General features: G+C 48.7%; 8 protein-coding genes and 1 non-coding gene across 9 annotated transcripts; 7 read left to right on the forward strand and 2 right to left on the reverse strand.

Annotated features, from left to right (window-relative positions):
• The first annotated feature begins 168 nt into the window (after positions 1-168).
• Positions 169-1,442, forward strand: EV420DRAFT_142742 (uncharacterized protein). The gene is made up of 3 exons (XM_060469023.1): positions 169-335; positions 395-1,293; positions 1,346-1,442. Exons 2-3 carry the CDS (start codon positions 397-399, stop codon positions 1,358-1,360), a joined length of 912 nt encoding a protein of 303 aa, XP_060333781.1. The 5' UTR covers positions 169-335; positions 395-396; the 3' UTR covers positions 1,361-1,442.
• A 750-nt stretch (positions 1,443-2,192) lies between these two features.
• EV420DRAFT_1640333 (uncharacterized protein) lies at positions 2,193-3,613 on the forward strand (the record flags this gene model as incomplete). The annotated part of the gene is made up of 5 exons (XM_060477090.1): positions 2,193-3,006; positions 3,060-3,076; positions 3,124-3,345; positions 3,396-3,519; positions 3,567-3,613. 5 exons carry the CDS (start codon positions 2,193-2,195, stop codon positions 3,611-3,613), a joined length of 1,224 nt encoding a protein of 407 aa, XP_060333782.1.
• Positions 3,614-4,045: 432 nt separating this feature from the next.
• EV420DRAFT_142704 (uncharacterized protein) lies at positions 4,046-5,647 on the forward strand (the record flags this gene model as incomplete). The annotated part of the gene is made up of 3 exons (XM_060469022.1): positions 4,046-4,824; positions 4,875-4,943; positions 4,994-5,647. Coding segments are annotated over exons 1-3 (1,477 nt in total), but the record flags the coding sequence as incomplete, so codon positions are not given.
• Positions 5,648-8,162: 2,515 nt separating this feature from the next.
• EV420DRAFT_1619416 (uncharacterized protein) lies at positions 8,163-8,947 on the forward strand (the record flags this gene model as incomplete). The annotated part of the gene is made up of 3 exons (XM_060475466.1): positions 8,163-8,768; positions 8,820-8,873; positions 8,924-8,947. The coding sequence occupies 3 exons, from the start codon at positions 8,163-8,165 to the stop codon at positions 8,945-8,947; spliced, it is 684 nt and encodes a 227-aa protein (XP_060333784.1).
• EV420DRAFT_1528484 (uncharacterized protein) lies at positions 8,922-9,818 on the reverse strand. The gene is made up of 6 exons (XM_060472512.1): positions 9,661-9,818; positions 9,544-9,584; positions 9,463-9,487; positions 9,321-9,414; positions 9,133-9,268; positions 8,922-9,083 (listed from the first exon to the last, which is right to left on the reverse strand). The coding sequence occupies exons 1-5, from the start codon at positions 9,808-9,810 to the stop codon at positions 9,186-9,188; spliced, it is 393 nt and encodes a 130-aa protein (XP_060333785.1). The 5' UTR covers positions 9,811-9,818; the 3' UTR covers positions 8,922-9,083; positions 9,133-9,185.
• A 305-nt stretch (positions 9,819-10,123) lies between these two features.
• On the reverse strand, positions 10,124-10,196 carry EV420DRAFT_t103. The gene has a single exon. It is a non-coding gene; the product is annotated as a tRNA-Val (tRNA).
• Positions 10,197-10,812: 616 nt separating this feature from the next.
• On the forward strand, positions 10,813-13,229 carry EV420DRAFT_1628389 (uncharacterized protein; the record flags this gene model as incomplete). The annotated part of the gene is made up of 15 exons (XM_060476061.1): positions 10,813-10,905; positions 10,944-10,960; positions 11,016-11,122; positions 11,180-11,348; positions 11,401-11,446; positions 11,496-11,804; positions 11,854-11,962; positions 12,015-12,032; positions 12,086-12,100; positions 12,160-12,238; positions 12,289-12,346; positions 12,395-12,504; positions 12,555-12,588; positions 12,635-12,783; positions 12,893-13,229. 15 exons carry the CDS (start codon positions 10,813-10,815, stop codon positions 13,227-13,229), a joined length of 1,650 nt encoding a protein of 549 aa, XP_060333786.1.
• A 186-nt stretch (positions 13,230-13,415) lies between these two features.
• On the forward strand, positions 13,416-14,749 carry EV420DRAFT_1528489 (uncharacterized protein). Its single transcript, XM_060472513.1, has 2 exons — positions 13,416-13,475; positions 13,570-14,749. The coding sequence occupies exon 2, from the start codon at positions 13,604-13,606 to the stop codon at positions 14,633-14,635; it is 1,032 nt and encodes a 343-aa protein (XP_060333787.1). The 5' UTR covers positions 13,416-13,475; positions 13,570-13,603; the 3' UTR covers positions 14,636-14,749.
• A 57-nt stretch (positions 14,750-14,806) lies between these two features.
• Positions 14,807-16,143, forward strand: EV420DRAFT_1528492 (uncharacterized protein). Its single transcript, XM_060472514.1, has 3 exons — positions 14,807-14,970; positions 15,026-15,932; positions 15,991-16,143. Exons 2-3 carry the CDS (start codon positions 15,054-15,056, stop codon positions 16,003-16,005), a joined length of 894 nt encoding a protein of 297 aa, XP_060333788.1. The 5' UTR covers positions 14,807-14,970; positions 15,026-15,053; the 3' UTR covers positions 16,006-16,143.
• The last annotated feature ends 2,830 nt before the right edge of the window (positions 16,144-18,973 follow it).

Genomic DNA, 18,973 nt, shown 5'->3' on the forward strand with positions numbered 1-18,973 from the left:
CATCTCCTCGATCATTCAGTGTATTCCACTCCACCCAGATGTTATAAATCCAGGTGTCGAAAACAATCTTCCAGACAATAAAAATCGAATCAAATGCAAACATTGTGGCTCGGAGTGACGTAAGAGGTTCACCGATACCCAGGGACGCGTCACCCGCGTTCTGTGGCACCGTGGCTTCTTCCTTTTCCTCCATCATCACCTACTTAAGTGATCACGGAAGCAAATCACTTCAACTGTGCTGGCTAGGATACAGTATTACTGATAAGCGCCCTTCATTCTTATCAGTTTCGTCTGTTTCAAGGTGTACTTACAACAGATACTTTCAAAAGTGTTCAGTGCGTCTCTCAACTCTATCAGTTTCAACCTCAGAGCATTCTCTCATGTGTTTCGCAAGGAATGGACTATGATGACCAACCCCCGCCTCGGGAGTCCATAGCGTCCTATCCATTCGACAGCTCTGATGTCACCTCTGACATTGTGCTGCTGTCGTCCGATAAAATCCACTTTTACTGCCACAAAGTCATCCTCTCCCTCTCCTCCCCCTACTTTAAAGAAAAGTTCACTATACCCTCAGGGTACGTCGATGCGGCCCCCATCCTATTCATGAGCGAAGACAGCAAAGTCCTCGACAAAATCCTTCGCTTCTGCTATCCCGCCGTCGATCCCAAGTTCGAGAGTCTCTCCGAGTTTTATCAGGTCGTCACAGTTATGGTCAACAAGTTCTCCATGCGTAATGTTGCTAGACGGGCTCGGGGCGAATTGCGCAAGTATGCGAGATCTGAGCCCCTTCGGGTCTTCGCTATTGCATATGCCATGCAGTGGAACGAAGAAGCGGCGGAGGCTGCTGCATGCGTGATCAACCGGCCTTTGTTAGCTCTCGACGATCAGGATATCCCTGAGCTCGATATTCTCCCATCACCTCGCGTCCTCTACCGTTTGTTCAAAACATATCGCACGCGGTTTGATGCCGTTCTTCAGGCAGCAAACAGGTGCGATGATGATGCCATACTCGGTGTGCTCAACGGAATTGCGTGTCCTGAGCACGACTCGTTTCCCGACCCTGAGGGCACGCCTACGAAGACGTGGTTCGTGAGGTATTGTACGTCAGTTCGGGAAACGTTGAGCCACGAGCCTTCGTTAGAGACGCTTTTCACCTGTGACGAATGGGCCCGACCGCTTGCCGAGCGTACAGCTTCTTCGTGCGGGCATTGCTCACAGCTCGACCTAGAAAGCTTGTTTCGCAATTGTATTCCCTATGTTTACTTGAGCAATATCAAAAAGGCTCTGAAGATGGTAGGCATCCGGGTGTTTGTTCCTGTCTCCTCACTGACTTCACTTTTTACAGAGATTCGAGCTGTAGCTTCTTCTGGGATTTACCGCTGGATTGATACCCTTTTCAATATGATTCAAATGACCGTGTTTCTTCCTTCTTGAGTAGGTTGGGAAACCCCTGAGCAACGCCAAGACCTTTGCTGCTCACTCTCATCCCGCTCTTCTCAGAGACTATCGCGAACTCTTTAGGTATGGAAAGGCAGCCTGCAGGACCGGTAATCACGCTAGGATTTACACGTACTATAGCAGCGTACATGAGCCTATTTTACCTCAGAGATGGTATGATATTTTCTGATTTTTTTTTTCGGGTTGTTATTAACATTCTTCAGAGATGAACGACAACTACGCTGCGGTCGTCCCTCATTCTTCTGATGATAAGTACCCCTTGTTTCGTCAGACAGAGTCGTCTTCCACACTGCCGACTTACGACCGGTCTGACCGTACAAAACAGAAGAAACTTCAAGGGTAATTTCTATTTTTTGCTTTGAACGACCAGAGCCTAGCGTAGCCTTGCTAGATAGCATGACTTTGGAATAACTTATAGAATGTAACTATGAACGCTGACCGCCCTTTCATGATTGCCGGTTTTCAGCTAGAACGCTGTCTCTGAGGCATATTTAGGCGTCCTGGCTGTTTGCAGAAATTTGCCGAGGCCGTAAGCTGACGGATTCTTGATTGGTGTCGTTATTTATAAATACAAAACACAGTACGTATGCCTTACATATCCTCTCATTCGGTGGATGGCGATGGTCAGAAGAAAGAAAGACAAGATGAGTCAGCATATACGGCCTAGATCTGTACCACCATGACCGGATACCTTTGCTGTTTTGTACATCTCTCCTAGTCCCCATTTTACTGCCATGCGCATTGATGAACTCCCCCCAGAAACTATAGAGGAGATCTTGCTTCATGCGGATCCCACTACCATCGCCTCGCTATCCCAGTGCTCTCGCTTTTTCAACACCCTGATCAATCATGGCCCGGACCAGCACTTATGGCGGTGGCTCTACCTCATTCAGCCTCTCGATGACCCTAGGGAATGTGTATCCCTCAACGGTGACCCACAGAAGGATATTGACTGGAAGAGGGAACTCCAGAGATTCATTCGCGCCCGGACAGTGGTTACTGACGTTAGCGTATGTCGGCCGGCTGAGCGATGTGCCATTCTGCGGACTATGATACATCTGGTAGAGTACATACCGCCGCGGAAGTGGTCCTTTGCAGAGGGCGGTACATCAAAGAACCTGATTTGGATTCGGGATGTCCTCAGCGGTGGAACGTTTATCGACCCAGACACTATCACCTGGGTGTCCACTGATGCTGAAGAGATTCAATTACGCGACAAGTTGCATACGTACCTGGGGCTTACTTCTGCGGATCGTACACCGCGCGCGCTGGTCGAGTCAAGGGCGTATGTGTACAGTTTTAGGAACTACTCGTGGGAGACAGATTTTGGGCCGTTCTTTGAGGATGGAAAGGTGAATTGGGAGCATCTTAGAATGGTACGACATGTACTGGCGATGCATGTACACGACGAAGAGACTACGCCTTTCCAAATGAGTTTGGAGTTTACCCAGATACGGATGGCGAGCTTGGCGGATACTAGAGACTGGGCGGGCATCGAGGGGATTTGGTGGTGTGGGTTTTGCTTTTGCGACCATTCAGATCTTACATGTATGTTTTTTCGGTTACTCTCACTCATCATGTTGGCTCAACATGTCCAATAGTATATAATTTGACGACAGTGAGTCACTTACCAGGTTGATTTACTCTATATTGACTTCCATTCAGACGGTGGATGGCTCTTTGGATGCTAGCCTCTTTGAAGATCCTGGCTTCACTGATGTCTTTCGTTCCGTGGAAGTAACCATCCGTATCTTGGAAGTCTCGCCGGATCCCAAGCACCCCAACTATCCACGTATATATTTTGGAGGTTCCATGGGACAGCATTCCATGTCCACGATGAGTGGATATGTGTATATGACGGACGACAACCAAGTCCGATGGCGTTTCGTGAGTCTCTTTCTTCGTTGTCTTGTTTGCGAATTTACGTGCTAGCTTAGCGGTCTGGAGAACAAGTAAACCCTATATGGAGTTCGGAAGGAATACAGGTGGGGGGGTTGCGGTCTCTGTATGGTGTTCTTGGAACCTGGACAACGACGTTTCATAATCCGAATGATCCAGTTGGTATGTTCTGTTTAATTTCTTGTGGAACAGTTCTGATGGTGAAGCAGGACCTTTTTGGCTTCGAAAGGCGATAGATCTGCCTCAGGAAGACTGAGTTGACCCTATACATACTCTTGTTGACCGTAAGGTACACGAGTGTCTCTAGTAATCTCAAAGCAGTTTATCGTTGTTAGTCTCATCGGTGGGATTCACATCTAGCTGAATAGCAGGTATTGGTTACGCAGCTGTAAATATGGGAGCAGGATCATCTCGTCCTACACAACTGATTAAAAATCTACCATCATTACCTCGAGGACGGGATGACTACAACTCTCTGGAATTCAAGTTCTTTGATTCAAAGTTCTGGATGTTTGTGGACCTGACAACGGATATCTATTTCTGTCAAGCCGTAGCAATGTTACCTCAACGTCTACGTATTCGCCGGGCCGTACATACCTTCAATGACCGTGAGAAAATCTTGACTGCCCTTTGCATCGTGTATTCACGGCGATAACAAGCTTGTCTTTGCACCACCACACCAAAGGCGATATCGACTCTGATACCCTGACAGCATGTCAGATCAGCCATCTCCGCCAGCAAAGCCCAAACCAGGCTCTTTACGCGACAGGATTGCGGCTTTCGAGAAGCCCTCAAATGTCTCGACACCAGGGCCTGCACCTGTTCCTCGACCGAGGCCTGGCGCAGTGTCGTGGAAACCCAGAGTACCATCTCCACCGTCGGTGCACCCTGGTGGTGACTCTTCAACTTTGGAGCGTAGGACAGGAGGGATGTCCGCCTCAGATGCGAAGGAAAGCATCGGTAAAGGTGGAAGTTTGAAGGAACGTATGGCGGCGCTCCAAGGACGAGGTGCATTTGGTGCGCCCCCGCCACCAGTTGCTCCCAAACCTGTTATCGAACGTCCCAAATGGAAGCCTCCCCCTCCTGTCGCGTCTCCTCCACCAGATGACCATCCAGAGAAGGACGACGTCACACGCAAGTCACCCGAGATTCCATCGAAATCCCCTGATTCTATTCCGGCCCAGCCGTCTCCTCCTATCGAAGGTGAGCCCGACGCGCCCGCTGTAGCCGTAGCTGTGCCAGAGCCCGAGGGACAAGCTGCAGATGAGGCTGACCCTGAGGATGAAGAGCGGCAACGACGAGCCACCATTGCAGCTAGGATGGCTCGATTGGGTGGCGCCCGCGTCGGAATGGGCCCGCCGGTATTTGGGAAGGTACCCGTCAAACCAAAGCCCAAAGCGGAACCTGTGGAAGAAGAGACGAAACCTGTTGAAGGCGTATCGCCGCCGCCGCCTTCTGGCGATGACGGTATGTGCAATATGTGGTTTCTTTGACAATTTTTGACGTCGAATATCAAGAAGCGCTCAAGTCGGCGCCGACTTCTCCACCTCTCGGAGAAGGAGCGGGATCGAAGGCTCTGGATGTCGGTATGTGCACGTGTATCTAAATCATTTATTGTCTCTTACGAATTGGTTAGGGCAATCTGACGAGGGTAGAAGCTCTGAATCTCTCCCTACACCTCCTGATGCCGATGTATCATTCCCTCCCGTTGCTCGTACTCCCGCTTCAATGCCAGTTCCTGCTGGTCCCAGAAGGGTTGCCCCTCCTCGTCGAAGACCCGCAAAATCACCAGCTCCACCGCCTGTCGAAGACAGGCAGAAAGATAGAGAGAGCCTCGCCAGCTTGGATATTACGTCACATCCTATCAGCGACTCAGAGAGTGTGCCTAAGGAGGTGTCACTGAGTGCTGTTGCTGAGCCGGAATTGTTCACTAAAGCTGCACGCTCGCGTACCGCGGATGAAGGGCTCATTTCTCCTCATGTTGATGAAGCTGATGTTGCGGACATCAGGGTATCTCCAGAGTCACCCTCGTATCAAGGCCGCATCGATCTACCGGAAGCGCCTACTGAATCTGGCCAGGGTCTCGAAAATATCCCTGATGTCCCTGTAGAGGAGCATATCTCTTCTGCCCCGGAGCCATCGGTCCCATCTGTCAAAGAGGAAGAGGAGGAGGATGAAGAGGCCAGACACAATCGTATCGCCGAAAGGATTGCCAAGATGGGTGGAGTCGATCCCTTTGCTCCTTCCCCACTCCAGAGGAGGTCGAGTACTACTTCGAGTGTTTCCGATGTTGTTGCGCCGCAATCGCCCACAATCCAGAGGCGCACGAGTGTTGGATCTGTTTCAAAGTCTCCGGACAGGAAGTTGAGTATTAGAAAGCCATCTATTGATGAGGTCCCGGTCGAAGAACAGTCTAGTTCCACCCCACCTCCACCGCGTCGTCGCAGTTCCCAGTTCAGCGAGAGGTCTCCAGTCTCGAGCATTGTTTCACCTCCTATTAGAACTCGCAGTGTCGATTCCGCAACATCAGGAGAGCAATTACATTCTGGTTTGAAGCGACGATCTCAGGATGGTAAATATTAAAGTTTTCCTCTCTCGTTTATCGATCGTAAAATGTGTAACAAATATTGATTTGATTCTTTTTGCTGTCTCGTAGACGCTATCATGGATGAACCAGAACCTAAATACCCTATCGGGATCACGGAAGAGCCGGAGTCGTTTGAAGAAGAGATTAGCGCGAGGGGTGCGGCTGCTGTCGAAGTGGAGAATCAAGCCGAGACGGATTTGGATACGGAACCAGTTGATGAAGATCAGGGAATATCAACCTATGATGGGAAAGCTTCGCCCGTTACTGAGGATCAGGATGAGATTAATGACGATAATGCCCGTCTGCCGCAGCAGTCCGCCTCCGGGCCTCCACCGCCATTACCTCCAAGTAGCACACGGCCGCCTATCCCGGCACCTGAGTCTGTTGCTGCTCTGCCACCACATTACCCACGAAGGCTTTCCATACAGCGCGTAGACGACAATGACGTCGTTGTTGTTTCGCCGAAACGCACATCGATTTCGCCGCCACTAGCATCCACCACAGAGGTTGAAGATGGTGCTATTTCTGTCGCGCCACCGCAGCGTGCCGTCCCTCCTCCGCCGCTTGTCGAGCATGATTCACCGATATCGCCAACATCGCCTTTGCAAATACCTCCCCCGCGATCTTTTTCTATCCTGCAGTCGCAAGCTGCGGAAGAGGATGATGAAACGACGCCTCTTCCTCATCCAGGTCCTTTCCATCGTTCCGTTCCTCCGCCGCCGCAACGGTCACCATCTCAATCAAGCGACCAATCTGAGGTAGAGACACCTTCAGCGTCTGCACACCCACATCCCCAACGTTCTATTCCTCCTGTTCCTGTACAAGAGGTGGAATCCGATCAAGAAGCAATACCGTTACCTCCGCCGCCTCCAAGGCGCCTGTCTCCTGCTTTAGAGGAGCAGCCCTTGATCATTCCTCCTCCGGTGAGACGGGAGTCGATTAAAATTCCTCCTGGTCTTGAAGTAAATCGGCGACCCCATAGCCCACCTATGCTGACTCCCACTGTTTCTGTCAGTGACCACTCTTCAGAACAAGAGATTTTGGACGAAGAAGAGGGTGGTAGGTCCAATGATTTTAATACCGATCTATCGAGCACTAATGAATTTGCGAATACATAGATCCAATTGATCCGATATTCCATAGCCCAAGCAGGCGCGCGTCGTACAACAATATTCAAGAGCAGACCGCGTCACATATACGAGAGCCTGCATCGCCGTCCGCTTCGGTAAGCTCCCATATACGAGAACCTGCGGCCACGGCGAAGATTCCGGTGCCGGCTGCAGCACCATCACCATCACCAGCACCCGCTGTTACAGAACCCGCACCGGCTGAAGAGCCTATTGAAGCGGAACCAGAACAAGAAAGACGACGGACAATTGCGGAACGGATGGCGAAACTGGGCGGGATCAAATTCGGTGCTGCGTCCATTCCAACCTCACGGCCTCCGAGGTCCCTCGAAGTTCAAGAGCATGGTGCTGAAGGAAGCTCGCAGGGAGAAGAAGAGCCACAATCCGCGGAAGAACTCGATGAAGAGGAGGAGGAACGAGCACGCAAGGAACGGATCGCTGCCAAATTAGCAAGTATGGGTGGAATGCGGATTGGAATGATGCCTTTAGGCGCTAGTGGCAAAGCACCAGTGCCGTCAGGTTCATCTCAAATACCTCCACATCCTCCAGTTCGAGCCCCTCCCATGCCTCGTGCACCACCACCGACCGAGACACAAGAGACTGATTCTGAGCAAGAGAGTCAGGCAACGTCAGACGATGTGGTCAAAGTGGAAGCAGAAGAAGAGAGCGATGCAGAAGAGGTTCAATACGAGGAAGCTGATGAAGTACCTGAGGAAATACCTCCTCCGCCTATTCCTACTCGCGAAGGCAGACGGATGTCTGTACAGCGTCAAATGTCGACAGACGTTCCGCCGGCTTCACCGCGAGTTGCAACACAATCACCGTCTCGCCCTCCTCCTCCTCCTGGTCGCCCCCCTGTGCCCATAGGGATTCCCCCACGACGAACTAGCGTCCAAACTGTGACATCCATTAAATCATCCCATGGTGATTCTAGTGTGGATCCGCATCTGACACACAAACCCCAGTATGACTTCGTCATGGTTGAAGAACCTGAGGCGCAAGATATTCCTCCAAAGCTTGTTACTCGACCTCCTCCTCCAACCGGAGCGCCTCCGCCGCCGCCGCCTTTCTCCGACAGCCTTCCTGCCCGAATGGAGCTGTCCGACAGCGTCTCGTCACAGTGGGAGCTCCCATCGATTCCGAGCTCTTCGCTCGAGTTTGGTTCCGGTGGAACCATGTCAGTGTCATGGACCGATAATGTAACAGAGACCACAACAGCTGTCCCTGCTCCTGCTCCTGCTCCTCCTGAGATCATTAAGCCCACAAAGAGCCAAGAGGATGCAGTTCTGACCTCAGAGGAGTTGATGGCTATCTGGGGTCGTATTGGCGTCCAAGTGTGTGAAGTGGCCACGTCGTTACATGATAAATCGAAGAGGGCGTTGATTGGCGATGGGACATATCATGGATTCATCGAAGCCGTTCTGCACGAGGTACCAGGTGCAGCACCGCCCGCCCCTCCATCGTATGGATATATCATATATATGCAATCGGGTTCTTCGGTGCAAAAGAGGGCAGGAGAGATCATGCCTGGGGATGTTGTGTGGCTTTCTGACGCCAAGTTGAAAGGACATAAAGGTATTCAGACATACAGCCAGCATGTGGGTGTGAAGGAGCCGCTTGTTGGTATCATCAGCGAGTTCGAAGCGAAGAAGTTCAAGCTCAGAGTGTTCCAGGCAAACCAGCATGTCGGGCAACAGGTAACTCTTGCAAATCCACAGTTGGTTATCACTTGTTAATGGTCGTTCTAGACAGTGGAGTCAGTAAGCTACCGCTTGGAAGACTTGAAGAGCGGTGTTGTGAAGGTAAGTATGATAGAGTCAAGGTTACGTTTTCTGCTAATTCGTTCGGTTAGGTATTCCGGATTTTGGAGGCATAACCAACGAAAACAAAGTTGTATTGTCAATGTGGTTACATCACATGCATATTATAGCATTCATCATTTCTCAAAAAAGTTCGAGTCATATCCCTATCAGTTACGCAGATGTACAACGGGAAGGAGCTAAACATGGATACTATGGACGTCATTAGTTTAGGACAAAGAGGAGGACATCATATACTCACTTAGGCGGTAACAATACTCAGCTTGGATTCTATAATCATAACGCATTCAGCATCTACCGAGTGAGAGTGTGCCCACCAGCGCCATCGTCTTTGAGATTACGTCCAGAATAGTTCTCGACAAGCTTCTGGTATTCGGCTAAAGATGCAGAAATCAGTGCTGTTTGTTATCAAGCAAGAATCAAGCGCACTCTTTACAGAAATATTGCCCGACTTCTGTTTCTTGGCAGGTGGGTCGGCAGGGGTCGAGTCGGCAGCTGGGTGAGGTCGCTTCCCTCGATTCCTCTGGTATATGATGAACAGCTGTTTTACTGCTGATGAGAGCTAACTTACGAAACGGTTATCAAAGTTTCTCTTTCTAGGGACCACGTTCACGATAAGCACAGGATGATGGACAGAATAGTATGCACTGACCTTTCGAGGTCTTCCTCACGCTTCCGCTTTTCGTCGATTTCCTGTGAAGAGATTGCCTTATCTTCAGAGCTGAACGAAAAAAGCAATGGTGAGTGATAAGAATGATACGTATCATACCTTCATGCTGCGTCGAATGCGGTCTAGGAAAGAACCATCGTTAGAAAATACATTGACAGGTTTGACTCCTGGCTTAGGTTTGGGTGGTGGGGGTATAGGATAGGCGTAACCCACGTAACCGTTGATGTTGGGATAGTATGCTTGAGACATGCGGTGGTTATTAGACAAGGAGGACGGTGTGGCTGTGCCCTGCGTTTCCGAATTTTCGAGAAGTGATCTGATACATATATCGATTGCCACAAGGGAATTTACGTTTAAGTACTTTCTGGGCATCTGGTTTCTGTTCAAGTATTCGGGCGAGACTCACAGCACCCGCAGGGTAGGTAACGGGTCGTAGATTGGGAATTCGGGTGTGACACCCTTTTTTCAGTAACTTCGAACCTATGGAATAGCAGTACTGTCTTTGCTATTGTTCAAGTAGATTTTGGATGAATGGATGAATGTTCGCAAAAATAACAAAACGTGGTTCAGCCCAGGATCGAACTGAGGACCTTGTGTGTGTGAGACACAAATCATAACCACTAGACCACTGAACCGACGATAAATGTATTTCTTCGTATATGTCAAATTGAAGTAGGAATGAAGTCGACGAGAATTACGACGTCGTAGTACTTACAGAATAGTAACTAACTACCTTAAGTCCACGTACTTAGGATGATGAAGAGTTGATTGGCTTGGCTTAGTCTAGCTTAAGTCCGGATTACAACCACTAAAGGCACTCGGGTTACCAGGTCCTTTACGTATTAAGCGGACAGCCTTGATTGCCAAGGTAGACTCTGAGTATCCGGACCAGTGTCAGCATCGCATAAAGAGTAAGAGGTGGAAACGCTCCTGCACAAAAAGGTGCATAGCGTCTATTTATTGATTGAAGTCAATGCCCGTTTGTTGCCTAGTTCCTCCGCGTGATGGTACAGCCTATCCCTATCGTGGTAACACTGGCATTCAGATAGGTAGCCACAACTGTTGCTAAAAGGCTTGTGTGATTTCTTGGAGATCTTGACTAGTCTTGATCAATCTCACCGCAGAGAACCGTGGGAACGACACGAAATTCGAAGCATCGTGGGAACAACACGCCTTTTAGACCTCCTCCTTCCGTTGCCCGCCACGGATTCGAATCCAGGCCCCTAGAAATTATCTTGCGGCACCTCCAAAATGTCTCGCCGCAGGCTGGTGGGCCAGCCATTATTATATGTTGTATCTATCTTCGCCAGTCTAGGGCGTATTTCTTGTGGGTCACCTTGCTCTGTAAGGCGGAAATTGCCAGCTTATCACGTCTTCCCCAGTTCGGGTATGATCAAGGGTAAGAAGCCGCAGAACCTTGCGCGGTCGAATGCAGCAGCTTATGATCTCGTCAGCGTCATGTCGGGCATCATAACAGGTCCCCACTTCATCCGATTTTTCGGTAGACCTGGGCCGATACAGGTAGGGAGTATGGTCGCTGTACTAGAAGTGGGTGCATTCGGTATGTGTTCTCCGTGTGTCATTGTGGAAGCCTGTTCTGACACGTGGCTGCTTGTAGTGACATCTCTGGCTGCTGGACGCGTAGGCGACATTATTGGCCGAAAAGGAACGTTATTCATTGGAGCTGTGGTGTTCACCTTGGGCGGGACGGTACAGACATTTACTACCGGATTCGCCGTAATGGTGGTGGGACGGATCGTCAGCGGATTTGGCGTCGGTCTTCTATCGTGCGTTGTCATCTTGGGGTTGGTCGTGTGCCCATCGCTGACGTATTGGCAGCACCATCGTGCCTATTTATCAGAGTGAAATATCACCGCCAAATCATGTATGACGTCCATTCCGTTCGTATCAACTCTTGACTAACATTCTTATAGAGAGGAGCTCTGGCTTGTGTAGAGTTCACTGGCAACATCTTCGGTTATGCGTTTTCTGTCTGGACCGACTATTTCTGTTCGTTCATAGACTCAGACATGGCATGGCGGATACCTTTACTTGTTCAGTGCATCATCGGTGCCATTCTTGCCGCCGGATCACTAGTGCTTCCGGAAAGTCCTCGGTGGCTCATAGACACAGATAAAGATGACGAGGGACTCCGGGTACTCGCCGACTTGCATGGCGGTGACCTGGACAACGTTGTTGCCCGGGCGGAGTATCGAGAAATCAAGGACAAAGTTATTATGGAGGTGCGTACTAGTAAGCGTGATAACGTCTATCTTATTTCCGTAATCACAGAGAGAATCCGGTGAGGCCAGGACGTATGCCGTGATGTGGAAGAAGTATAAACGGCGCGTGCTGCTGGCCATGTCGTCGCAAGCCTTTGCTCAACTCAATGGCATCAATGGTATGTCCCGCATGATTCAACTTTCCTCGATTGATACTCACGATGGTTGTAGTTATTTCTTATTATGCCCGTGAGTGACCCTCCTATGCAGCCCGAATGTTTACCCATCCATCTTACTCGCAGCTAAAGTATTTGAAGGCAAGTATTTTATCAGAGATGTCGTCATAGACCACATTCTCACAGCAACCGCTGCACAGAGGCTGGTTGGTTAGGCCGGCAAGCTATACTCATGACAGGAATTAATTCCTTAATATATCTCCTTAGTACCTTGCCGCCGTAAGCACCCTCCATCATCTTCAGCTACTTTTCCTCACTCGCCGCCATAGGTGGTACCTAGTTGACCGATGGGGGCGTCGACCTATCTTGCTCTCCGGTGCTGTTGTGGTGAGCTGTTTTCAAAATGTCATCTATGACTCATCGTTAAGTTTATAGATGAGTCTGGCGCTTTGTGCCACGGGGTATTGGATATATCTCGACTTACCAGAAACGCCTAATGCTGTAGTAGCGTGTGTCATCATCTTTAATGCTGCTTTTGGATTCAGGTTGGTCATTGCTCTTCGTCGTCTTTCCCTCCACTGACCTGACTTCGCAGTTGGGGTCCACTGCCGTGGCTCTACCCTCCCGAGGTAATGTTACCCTCGGTTACTATAGTTCGACTATTAAATTTTGTAGATTATGCCCCTCACTGTACGTGCAAAAGGCGTGTCACTGTCGACAGCGACTAATTGGGCGTTCAACACCCTCGTCGGTGAAATAACGCCTTACTTGCAAGAGGTCATAGAATGGCGCCTCTATTTTCATGCATGGGTTTTTCTGTGCATGTAGTTTCGTCTTGGGTAAGTTGTTTCTTCTGGCCCTGCTTTGACTCATGCTGACGACTTTTCGAAGTTTATTTCCGTGGGTCGTTCCTTTTATCCCCTCCTGCTTCAGAGTTAACCTTCCCCCCTCAGTATATCCTGAAACCAAGGGTGTTCCTCTTGAAGAGATGGATGCCGTATTTGGTGAAGACGAAAATTCCGGTTACAAGACCGTTCCACTGTCCTCCGCTGAAGAGCATGCATCGTTCTTACCTGGACCGTCGTATCCACCAAAGGCAAAGCATGCGAAGGGGACGTCGAGTGGAAGTTCGAGTGGATGGGTATCGAGGATGTTTAATAGGAATGGAAGCAGGAAGAATGTGGGGCCCAGCGAAGAAGAAGAGGCGTTGAGGCCAGAGGAGGAGGAAGCCGATTTTGAGATGCTGGAGAGAGACGGGACGGGACGGTAGCATTGGCAATGGATGTTTTGTATATATATCAAGCATATACCACTGTAATAGTACTCTCACAATAATTCTCTAGACATACACTGTCTGTTCAATGGCCAAACTAGCAGCACGAAAGAACCTGCCCTCAATTGCCTTACCAGTGTCTCACCGGTGTCTCAGATAACTTTGTCCTTTATTTCTTTGCAGAGTACCTCTATCATCTCAAAGCTTCACGAAATCAGAGAACCAAATATCGGCATTCGCTAGGTATGATTGTCAGCATTGATAGGAGTTCTTTTCACCTGCTTAGCCTTTGAACGTTGACTCTGTTGCTCACACCAAATATCTGCTTCGTGTATAGATTCCGAAACATCCCTCATCTCACCCCCACTGAGATGAATACTTCGTATATTTTTGACAGCTCTGACACCACAGCCGATGTTGTCCTAGTATCCTGCGACAACGTTCGCTTTCACACACACAAACTCATTCTTTCACTTGCCTCGTCTACTTTCCGAGACATGTTCGCGATAGCTCAACCGCCGGCCGATGGATCCATTCCTGCAATCCCGATGGCCGAAGATGGTCAGACCGTCGAGAAAATTCTTCGCTTTTGCTATCCCACTAAAGATCCGTCGTTCAAGGACGTACCTGAACTGTACCATGTGTTGGTAACCATGACCAGGAAGTACGGTATGGAGGACGTAGCTCTCAGAATTCGAACCGAGCTGCGTAGGTTCTGCGATTCAGGGAAGGATCCCTTACGGGTGTTTGCGATTGCCTATGCTATGGGATGGAAGCAGGAGGCCGCTGCCGCTGCTCAGACGGCAATTCAAAGACCTCTTCTGACACCAGAAGATGATGATATCTTGGAGCTAGACATCCTCGGGTCACCACGTATTATATATCGACTCTTGAATTTCCACAAACAACGTACGGGCGACGCCTACAAGTTAGCTTACATCGATGGGGATGAAGTTGACTTCGTATTCAAGAGTAACCCCTTTTGCGAACATCATGATATTTGTGAACATGATGGGGTTGGTCATTTTTATTACAACGCCGTTCCGCAGAAATCATGGCTCTTCTACTACATGTCATCGGTTCAAGAAGCACTTCTTCTCAAACCGACTACCGCGAGTCTCTATGGCCGTCACGAATGGGCGATGCAGCATGCTCGTAATATTGCAGCAGAGTGCTCCGAGTGTGCGAAATGCGATCTTCCCGCCCTCTTTGACCGGTATCTGCCACAAACCTATGTGAAGCGTATCGAAGAGGCTTTAAACAAGGTGAGCGTCTATATCGTGGCTTTGAGATGTCTTAATGAGCTGCATTTCGATAGAAATTCTGTCTGTAGCGCGTGTCAAGGTAGAAAGATGAAGGAAATCGACCAGTGCACGCGGACGGAGGTTGGTACTTATACTTGAACAAAATACTTATCTGTATAACTGTACTCCTAAACATTGTCGATAGAAGACGGTTATTTGTTTGTAAGTTAGTGTGTCCAAGGAAGTCGGGATGCAGTCGCGGTGGAACCTGCCCTCAAGTGCACGTGGGCATCTGTTGCCACTCCCTGCTTTTAATTTATCTACCCAGGTACGAGTTCCGCGAGTATCTATAAAGCAGAGTGCCAAGCTAGCGACTTGCTCATTTTATAGGCCTACTCAGGTTTTTAGGTCATTATCGCAAGTTTTGGCAAGTCATAGTCCGTTTATATCTTCATCAATAACATCTATCTCATCAGTCCGAGTCTTTCATAAAGGTTTGTTGACTACCAGTGCGCGCCAATTGGTACCAACTGTTTGCATTGTCTACAGCTTCGCAACTCCAGCCAATCTTCTGGAAATGGATGCTCCATATTCATTCGATGGTTCAGATACCACAGCCGATGTCATTCTAATATCGTCCGATGACGTCCGCTTCCACGCCCACAAACTCATCCTCTCACTTGCGTCACCTTTCTTCAAAGACATGTTCGCGTTAGCCCAGGCGCCTACAAATGGGACCATTCCTACAGTTCCAATGGCTGAAGACGGCGAAATTATAGATCAAATTCTTCGCTTCTGCTACCCCACCAAAGATCCATCGTTCGGTGACATATCTGCCTTATACCGTGTCATGGTGGTCATGGCGAGAAAGTACATCATGGAGGACGTTGTTATCAGGGCGCGAAGTGAGCTGCGTAAGTTCTCCAACGATGAGCCCTTGCGCGTCTTTGCGATTGCATATGCCATGGGGTGGAAAGACGAAGCTAAGGCAGCTGCAAACAGAGTGCTTAAAAGACCTTTATTAACAAACGATGATGACGATATCCCGGAACTCGACCTCTTACAGTCTCCTCGTATCATCTACCGACTATTGAAGTTCCACGAAAAGCGCCTGGACGAAGCTCACAGGTCCGCCACTTTCGTTCTGGATTATTTTACAGAACCACTTGGGAGCAGTCATTGCTCTGCTCATAGTATCTTTCAATGCGACGATGGCGTCCCGGCCACTATTGTTCCACAGAGATCGTGGCTGCTTTGCTATGTGACAGCAGTTCAAGAAATAATCCGTAGACGTCCGAACTCAAAGAGTCTACGAATCCAGGAAAAACATCACAGATGGCAAGCTCAAGAGATTGCAGAGTCATGTCCTGAGTGCGTGCCCTGTGATCTTCCAGCCATCTTTGACGAGTTTATCCCGGATATTTATTTGGTCCGTATTGAAGAAATATTGAATCGGGTGGGTGGCTATACCAATCGGCTATTTATCCTTCTGATACGCCATGTACTTTCTTCAGAAGTTTGACCTGTAGGAAACTCAAGGTACCTTCGAAAGGACGAGAGAGGACAGAATTAGCACCCTCTCGACTACTTAGGCCCTAGAGCAAACTGTACTTATATTGATTTATCTCCATCTCCATCTTCAATTGCCCTTCAAGGCGAAAACCATGTCACTCACTGATAAGCTATCGGCACCTTGACGAGCGAACAACTGTCTTCTTTCTTCTACAGATGGATCTTGGCCAGACTCGTGCAGATTTCAAATCTGGGTCGGTTTTCCGGCAGAACTACTGGCAACCGCATTCCTTGATCTCTTTCCTCGTCACTCGTGAGATTCTTCTGTTGATGGAATGAAGATGTGAAGATGATTTTGGACGGGTATTCAGTTGAGTAATTGTTGGATGCCGTTATTTCTGTTTCTAGCGTCTATAGTCTGTTACACGAAAGGCAAAGGACGACACTTTGGGAAGCAGAGGCTCTTCATCCGCTAGAAATGATATTCGAAGACTCAACCAGCACGTGTAAACAGCACGAAAATCTAGATATTAATTAATGCACCCCTAAGTCTAGAAGGGAAAACGAAGATATTATGGGATGCAGACCGCTCTACTAGATGATAGTGATATATAGCTGACGCGGAAAAATGCCCGCAAGGCACAATCTGTTGGAATGAGTGGATGTAGACCTTTCCCAGCCATGAGATATATATTATAAAGTCGGAGCCTGAGTCTCAGCCCTAAATCAACGTCCAACCGACTTTGACAATCGTGGAACTACGGGCATGACATAGCAGAACTCATTTGGTGCACCGTTGCGTTACCCTTATCAAGGCCAGGGGCTAAAATTTCAATGATTAATAGACAGGACGGAAATGGTTAAAGCCCAAGTTATCTATAAAAATTCATGACGGATAGAAGGAACTGAGACGAATTCATTGGCGTGATGGGGTTTAATGAATTGTAGGCTTCTTGATCGAAGGCCGTGAAACCAGGGTAGCTCCGTGCTCGTCGTACGTCTTCCTCACTGAACTTCACCGATTTCGACGAGCAGGTTTGAGATCCCCGGGTGTCAGTCATTTTAGGTGAAGCAGATGACTCCTCGGAATTCGAGCAATAACGCACGAGGTAGGCTCCTACCTCAAAGGTAATGTGCGGTTCAATTGCAAAAGGAGCCATTTACCCGGGAGAATGCATCAAGACTCGAAGAGTGGCAAGGAGGGGCTAGGACTGATGAGGCAAATCGCCGGGGCGTGGATTGGTGTGATAGTGGTATCAGTATTAATACCGTCCGTGATATGTATGTACGTGTTGATTCAGTACGTTAGCTATCCCGTTACTGGAACCCTCGACATACGTTTGATTCGAATGTATACAAGCCCCGCGGTCTTTTCCAGTAACTGGACCGCCGTCGTAATTATTGTTGCCGCCAATCCCATCGAGAGAGGATCCACTTCACATCGACACAGGTGGCTTTGTTAAGAAGGTCAAAACTTGCGCGACAATAGCATAAGAAGTCCAGATTCCCAAGAAAAAAGCTGGTATACAGGTCGAATCATATAGTTATTTCGACAGGCGAAAGACAAGGAAGTTGCTACATCAATTGAGCGATAATACCGGAGCACAGTAATAGATATGATGCACTGAGATGGATGCACAGCAGTCATGTGGATACCCCAGGCAAGAATATAGAGAACTCGAAGGCGAGATGGAAGTGATCATCGTCTGCCACGTGCTGTCTTTGTCAGTTTCAACAGGAACAGAGTCTGGAACTCGTGTTACTACTCTCCAGAACGCCGATCAACACAGATAGGACCATTCAGTGCCGATGCCCATTCTATACTATTACGACCGCTCCTCATGGGGGTCGTTACACCGGAGGCCCTAGATTTCACTTCAGAGGTTTACGTGTTTAATTGACGAATGTTCATAACTTATGATGAATATCCGTCAAGAGTGTTGTCTCCAACTTGGCTCACCTCTACGGTACATCAAGATCATCCCAAAATTCTTATTCAACACAGTGGCGATGGGACGTCTCCACATGTCAGGAAACCACACAGCACATATTCCTGACCTGGTCGCGTAAGAGGTTCGGTTCGCTTTACATACTTATACGCAAAAGCGGCCGGACGCTCAAAACTACAAATAGCTAGGAGAAGGAATGACGGACACAGTACAAGTCCGTTCCGAGAAGGTGACCACGGTTCTGCGTGTGAACGGACCCTCCGGAGTGCTGTGTTTTCGTCTCAGGCTTTGCATTACGGAACAGAGCGTTCAACACACCCTGTGTTGTAGCCAGTGCATGGCTACGAGCATCTACTTATTGCCATCTGTCTATTTGAAGTTGATCATTATGCTCTTAAAATTCAGAAAATACTGTGATTCATTTACTATACTACAATGGCTCACTTCTGTCCTGACGACTACTCCGACAGCCCTTCCAAGGACACTATCCTTCTAATTCGTCGCCCTTCAGAGCATGAATATCTTCTGTGCTATGTCAAGGACAGGCGCAGTACTCGTATTCTATCCATATTTTCACATTGGTTTTTCGTGTTCAAGTTTTTGCATAGTTATTCTATTGCTTTGTCCCATCCGCATACTATAGATGTATACATCTATGCTACTGGCGGGCCCCCTGCTGTATGTAGAGTCATTCATGGTCGCACCAAGCCCCCTGACGCCTGCAGCTTTGTCTTCACACATACGTACAATTGGCATTTATTAGGTATCATGGGTAAGTCTACTTCTTCAAGGATTTCACGGTGAGTCTGAACTCATGACCACATATCATAGAGCCCATAAAATACGTGCAACGTCAGGACATCGAGATATAAAAACAGACAGAAAGGAGAAAAGCGAATACTACACGACAGATCAGATAAAGACACAGACACAGACAGGAGTTGAAACAACGAAAGTTTACGTGCAATTCTCAAAGCCCAAATAAATGAAACGATCGATCGATGGACGAGCACTCGAAGAAAGAAGTCGCACGTAG

Source organism: Desarmillaria tabescens (assembly GCF_030435595.1).
Source record: "Desarmillaria tabescens strain CCBAS 213 chromosome Unknown EV420scaffold_10, whole genome shotgun sequence".
NCBI lineage: Eukaryota > Fungi > Basidiomycota > Agaricomycetes > Agaricales > Physalacriaceae > Desarmillaria > Desarmillaria tabescens.

What these genes read in the sequence shown, in the direction of transcription:
- EV420DRAFT_1528492 (XM_060472514.1), top strand. Translation starts at nt 15,054, where the DNA reads ATGGATGCTCCATATTCATTCGATGGTTCAGATACCACAGCCGATGTC.
- EV420DRAFT_1528484 (XM_060472512.1), bottom strand. Translation starts at nt 9,810, where the DNA reads ATGTCTCAAGCATACTATCCCAACATCAACGGTTACGTGGGTTACGCC. An exon ending in CGTGAGGAAGACCTCGAAAG is followed by an intron (nt 9,488 to 9,543) that starts GTCAGTGCATAC and finishes CGTGGTCCCTAG; the next exon opens with AAAGAGAAACTTTGATAACC. An exon ending in GGGCAATATTTCTGTAAAGA is followed by an intron (nt 9,269 to 9,320) that starts GTGCGCTTGATT and finishes CTGCATCTTTAG; the next exon opens with CCGAATACCAGAAGCTTGTC.
- EV420DRAFT_1528489 (XM_060472513.1), top strand. Translation starts at nt 13,604, where the DNA reads ATGAATACTTCGTATATTTTTGACAGCTCTGACACCACAGCCGATGTT.
- EV420DRAFT_142742 (XM_060469023.1), top strand. Translation starts at nt 397, where the DNA reads ATGGACTATGATGACCAACCCCCGCCTCGGGAGTCCATAGCGTCCTAT.